The sequence below is a fragment of the Merops nubicus genome, unplaced genomic scaffold (assembly GCF_000691845.1).
Source record: "Merops nubicus isolate BGI_N331 unplaced genomic scaffold, ASM69184v1 scaffold39626, whole genome shotgun sequence".
Classification (NCBI taxonomy): Eukaryota; Metazoa; Chordata; class Aves; order Coraciiformes; family Meropidae; genus Merops; species Merops nubicus.
This window is the reverse complement of record NW_008617720.1, coordinates 1-6,230: the sequence shown is the minus strand read 5'-3', so window position 1 is coordinate 6,230 and position 6,230 is coordinate 1. Positions and strand designations below refer to the sequence as shown.

General features: G+C 50.6%; 1 protein-coding gene across 1 annotated transcript; it reads right to left on the bottom strand.

Moving 5' to 3' along the window:
* Nucleotides 1–1,538: 1,538 nt before the first annotated feature.
* On the bottom strand, nucleotides 1,539–5,399 carry FUCA1 (fucosidase, alpha-L- 1, tissue; the record flags this gene model as incomplete). Its single annotated transcript, XM_008943235.1, has 7 exons — nucleotides 1,539–1,679; nucleotides 2,348–2,447; nucleotides 3,150–3,340; nucleotides 3,533–3,733; nucleotides 4,172–4,277; nucleotides 4,909–5,046; nucleotides 5,265–5,399. Coding segments are annotated over 7 exons (1,012 nt in total), but the record flags the coding sequence as incomplete, so codon positions are not given.
* Nucleotides 5,400–6,230: the final 831 nt, after the last annotated feature.

Here is a 6,230-nt window from a genome sequence, read left to right as displayed (position 1 = left end):
AGAGCGTCACCGCCGGCGCTGCGAGGGGGTCCCCGCCCGCCGCTGCCCCTGCGCCGGCTCCACGCAGGTCCGTCAGTACAGGGCGTTATTTGTTCATTGAGTAACAGCTCCCACGACAGCAGCTCGGCCCGTGTGCCAGCCCCACGGCTCAGCTCACCCCCAACTCCCAGTGTTCTGGCAGCTTTGGCTTGCACCACTTCATGCAGGAAGAAAATGAAGCCTGCGTGCAAAACTGAGGGGCCTTCACAGGAGCTGAAACGGGGTTCTGAGGAGTTTCATCATGGATGCACGTGGTGTTCAACACTCTTTGGAGAAGTTCAACACCCATGCAGGAAACTTCACTTCACTGCAGTGGCAGAAGTCCACTGGCAGAAGAACTGGGGGATCCTTGTGGTCCCTTCCAACCCTGACAGATTCTGATCTGTTTTAGCAGAGGACTTTAGAGCCCTAATGGCTCAATGGTTGGACTTGATGATCTTGGAGGTCCCTTCCTACCTAAATGATTCTATGATTCTAAGTCAGAGGTTCAGCTCAGAACAGTGGCTCCTCTGCAAAATTCACCCAAGAACAAAACTTCTTCTGCTTATAGCTGTCTCTGCCACAACATACATCCAAGTTTGTTAGTGGATTGGAATTAGATGAAGATTTTCTATAGCTGATTTCATACAATTATGGAATGGTTTGGGTGGAAGGGACATTTCAAGGCCATCTGGTCCAACCCCCTGCAGGGACAGGGACATCTGCAGCTAGAGCAGGGTGCTCAGAGCCCCGGCCAACCTCCCCTGGGATGGTTCCAGGGATGGGGCAGCGACCACCTCTCTGGGCAGCCTGTTGACTTCTTCTAAACCTCTTCAAACAACAAGCCTGCTGGAAGTTTGGGATCATAATAGTTTCAGTCAATACCAAAGTAGTAAACACATCTTATCGAGCCCCTGTTTTTATGAAGTCCATCATAGGCAGGAATCTGTGATGCAGCTGTGCTTGCTCTTCATTAGAACATGTCCACCACATGCAAGGCTTCATGACTCCACATAGAAGAGTATCACATTGGTTATCAAAATTAATTTTGATGAGTAATTAAGCCAGGGAAGCAGCAGGGCCTACTCCTGCCTGAAAGGTGACACTTCAAAGCAAGGCCCCTTAACTGCCCCACACTACCTCTGTTCAGTCTCCCACCAACACTGTCAAACATCATCACCTCTAATCACAGCAGTGAAGCAGTAACAGCCACCAAAAAGCAGAGCTTTACATCAACAAACAGCTTTACATCAAAGACTCTTCTTGTCCCAAGCACAGATGTTTGGCTCACAGGCTGTCACACCCCAGCAGAACACAGCAAAGGACACCTCAGGTTCCCATAGCTGAGCAGAGGTCTGTCCTTCAGCACCAAACAAAGTCCCCTGGCACACAGACCAGGCAAGAGGGATGGCAAGAGAGAGTGTCTTAAGAGAAAACCCATTTATTCAACAATAAATGACAAATCCTCTGAGTCCATTCAAAGAAAGGCACGAGCAGGTTGCTGCTTTCATCTTGCAGCATCACTTCACACCCTCAAGCCTGACAGCCCAGCCAGACTGAGGAGGGAGAGGAGATGGAAGCATGTAGGGCAAAGTTATGAGCATTCCTTCACCTGGGGACTTCTGCCACTTCAGAGTCCCTGCAAACCCCAGCAGGGTCACCTGTGGAGGGCAGGGGAAACGCTCAGCTGTGGCTCACACATCTCAGCACCCCAGGACACCCACGCCAGCTCTGCAGGCCCTGCACAGCGTTCCCCCCACGTGAAAACAGCCCTGTGTGTTGCCAGCTAAAAAATTACCAAGAAGTTACACACGGGATGTTTTGGGGCCAAACACTGGAGTGTGTGTTTGTTTGGTTTTATTTGTGTTGGTTTTTTTTCACTGAGGAGGCCTGACCTCTGGCTGTGCAGAGCAAAGGGCACGGGCATTTGCGTCACTTCGAGCGGCGCTGGCAGCTCCCGGGTCAGTGTACCCGCTCTGGAGGGGAGATGCAACACCAGCCATCCTCCTGGGGGGCAGGACTGCTACCTACTTCACCTCCTGTGGCAGCAGGATCAAAAGAAGCACCTCTGCCTATTCTGTGGCAGACTGTGAGCCTGTCCCTGCAAGTCCTACCCAATGTTCTGTGCTGAGCGTGAGGTGAAGCCTGGGGAATGACCCAGGATGCTGCCAGGGTCTGGAAGGAGGCCAGAGCACCCCAACAAATACAGGAGAACAACTTCCACCCTCTCCCCAGCATCCAAATCAAGTCAGGTTGGACCTTCCCAGCCCCCTTGTGCCCAAGATGTGCTGTCAGGGTGTGTTCTTTTTTTATTTTGCAAGTTCCTTACTTGTGTGGCTGGGGATGGAGTGGGTGAGGAGAGCTTCAAAACACCGTCCCGAGGCCAGAGCAGAAAGATGGCATAGACAGCAGGTCCCTTGGAAGTGTACCTACGAGAGCAAGAGTTCAGGAGAGGCCCATAAGAGAGAACCAGACATGAGCTTGAACTTCCCACACAGCAGGAGAACTCTGGCTTGCCCAGTGTCACCACACAGGGGTCACCCACTTTCCCCTCATCCCAAAATCTGTCACTTTGGACCCACCAGCCAGTCGGCACTGGCTGATGAAACCCAAACAAAGTCCATGCCTGCTTCCTAAAGGCAAACGTCACTCGCTGCTCTCTCGTTGCCTCAGCTTGCTGCCAGCAGAGTGGAGATGCTGCCTTACCCCACGGCTGCTCAGCACTTCTACCAAACACACTTGGGCACTAATTGTGCTTTGTAGCAATTCCTGGCTCTTGACGCACTCTGCCCTTCTCAGCAGAAATCTAACAGTGCTGAGGGCTCTTATATAACAGCTTGCAGGCCAACACTGCTTCATGTACAGCCTGGATATGTTGAGAGGAACGAGGCTTGTGCAACTCAAACCAGCCAGGACTGCTGCACAAACAGCCCTGACAGCAGCAGTGTGGAAACTTTCTTGAAGGAAGGGTTCTTTTTTTTGCAAATCCAGCAAGATGGACAAAGTCCTAATATTTATCCTCCTCTTTCAAACAAGATATTCCTTAGGTAACACCCTGAGGCAGTAACTGAGCACTCCAAGTGTAGGATATGAACTAAATGTCACCTGTACCTGAGCAGTGGGGTCCTTACCAGACTGTGTCTGTGCTGTTCTCCATCTGCACTCTCCACGGCTTCGATTCATAAATTGCCTCCCCATTCGTGTCCAGCCACCTGCCAAGGGCCAGAAGTCTTTCTTGGAAGATGGGAACAATCACCCCTTCTTTTGTAGGCCCCACGTTGAGAAGATAGTTGCCTCCAAAACTCACAGTCTGCACTAGCTCCTGTGACAGATAAATCAAGGTAACAAATTGCATTATCTTCACCTTTGACAACAAAGAAACCTCTTTTTTTTTTAACCACTCCTTTAACTCCAGCCTGGCTGTACCAAACACATGACAACCTTTTCTGCAAGCAGGAGGATGAAGGAAACCTCCTCAGTAACTCCCCCATAGCTGTTGATTCAGATTTCTTACCTCAATGATGCTTGCTTCATCCATCAACTCAGCAATACTCATGTTGCTTCGGTAGCCCCAGGAAAGCCTGTCCACTGAGGAGCACATCTCCCACTTGTGAGGGGGCAGAGTCCCTGGCCTGTATTTGTCAGCACAGTTGTAGTAGCCTCCATGGTGGCAAGAGCAGTTATTACACCAGCGATCATTAACAACAACAGTGTCCTGGAAGAAGAAAATCAGCTCAGTAGGGAGAATGTTTTGTCTTGGGCTTTTCAGCTTGTGTTCATCCCTCCTACGTCAGCAAAAGCATCTAAGTTAGGATGGAAGCACCTAAAACCTGCTGTGTAATCAATGGAAAGTGTGAGAAGATCTTCCAGAGAAGGCTGAATCCCTCTCTGGGAGAGCCTGTCTCTGTTTACTCAGGTAGAAGTTGAGGCAACATGGTTCCTGGCCTCTGAGCCCCCCATGTGTGTGCTTTAAAAGACACAAGAGTCTTCTCACAGGAGCACAGCGTAGGTTTCTTACTTTTTCTGAAAGAACCAAGCACATTTGGCATCTGTCAAGGAGGTTTGTGATTGGATCACAGTCATACCTCACTGCTGCCAGACCCCCCACACCCCCAGGATGCCAGAGGCCACGAGGGGCAGCTGGGAGTGATACCTTGACAGGACTATCATTATAAAGCCAGGCAAGGAAAGAGGTCGAATTCCAGTACGACTCCGGAGCTTCCCAGTCTCCATCCGACCAAATCAAATCTGGTTTATATCTAGCAGAGAGATGAATGTTATTTCAAAAGGGCTTATTTGCTCTCCCCATAAAGGAAGCACTGTGGCTCCACTTCCTCTTCCTATTGCCTGACATCACCAGGAGGCTCGTGCTGTCACTTTCTGCTTTGGACAAAGCTTTGAGTGAGGCTCTTGCAGCAGTAAAGAATGATGTGCTGATCACAGCTCAAGTCTTCCAAAAAACCAGAAGTTTGCATCTCAGAGGCAATTATGAGGCATATTCTTGACCTGGGACAATGGCCATTTGGAGCAACACCTCCAAGCCTCCTCTTTTTGTCAACAAGGCCAGGATGTAAATTCACAGTGGCATTGCTCTTCTACTCTACTCAATACTGAGCAGCTTGCTCCTCCTTCAAAGCCACCCTGCACAAAGGCAGAGAAAGGGAACTGCTCTTGTATAAGAGGTTTTTCCCTACCTTATTCTACAAATTATCCACAGGGCAAATGTGAACCCCTTTTCTAATTACCACAAATGGTTACTGGTAAGTAAATAGATTTGCCTTGGCAAAAATTAACATTTGTCACCTCTCTTCTCTGCATCCACTTTGCATCTTTCTCTACAGCACTGAAACCAGGAAATGCTCTGGATTCCCAATGCGTGGCAGCTCTTACTTTAAGACAAGATCATAAAGTTCTGGCATGGTCTTCTTTAAAACGAAGTTCTGGGTCTTGAAGCCACTTTCTTTGTCAGCTAGATAGAGTGGATTAAACCACTCCAACAGAGAGTGATACAGTCCATAGTGTATGTTGCTGAAGGACAGAAAACAGAGGAAAGAGTTAGGCTGGCAGTAGGGATTAAGAACCAGCAGCAGATTAGATTACTGGCATTATTATTCCACGGAAGTTTTCATGAGTCTGAAACAACTACTTTTTTCAGATTAAACTTGTCGTTTTCTCCAGTTTCTCAAGAACAGCCAGAATTTGACAGACACAGATGAACAGAACAGCCCAGCCTGGCAGTGCCATACCTCTCCCTGAGGGCTTGTCCCAGCTCTCCTACCAGATCTCGGTGGGGCCCCGTATCCACAGAATTCCAGTTCCAGGACACGGGTGATCCCCAGTTGGTGAAGCCTTCATGGTGCTTCGTGGTCAGTACCACGTATCTGAGGGGAAAAAAAGTACTGGATCAGGATGACAAAGGAGCTACCCAAGACATTCCCCAGCCTCACAGGCAATCCCTGTCACCAAACAAGCATGGGACTGAAAAGCCATGCTGAGGAGCCTTTCATTACCCTTTAAACTTAGAAGGAACTACAGGAACAATAGAGAGTTTAAATGGATTTTAAAGGTGAGGAAGAATGAAGAGTTGAGGCCCACCATCTCCTCAGCACACTGGGCATGACCCTGCAGGGATCTCCAGAACTGCTCAGGAAACCCAAGCCCTTGGGGATCCCCAGACTTGGCCCTTCCATCCCCTGAGAGACCTCTCCACAGTCCTGGGAACCCCAGGAACAGCCACACCCCTGCCCCATCCTCTCTGAGCCTCCCCCTCAGGGACCCCCAGACATGGCTCCCACATCTGCTTGGTGACACATCCTGTCACAGATCCCCAGAAATGGTTTCCTCATCCCCTCAGGTAGCCCTGGGCATGACACTGGTCCCCTCAGGGACCCTCTGTCCCCTCAGAGGCCCCCAGACATGGCTCCTCCATCCGCTCGGTGGCCAGGGACCACCATCTCCTTACAAAACCCTAGAAACGGCTCCTCTATCCCCTCAGAGGCTGCTGGCCATGGCACTCATCCCCTCAGGGACCCCAGGACCCATCGGCCGTCTCCTCAGGGACCCCCGGACCCACCTGCCATCCCTTCAGGGAGCCTCAGACCCATCCACCATCCCCTTAGGGACCCCTGGGCATGGCACCCAACCCCTCAGGGACCCCTAGACCCACCCTCCAACCCCTCAGGGACCCCCAGACCCATCCTCCATCCCCTCAG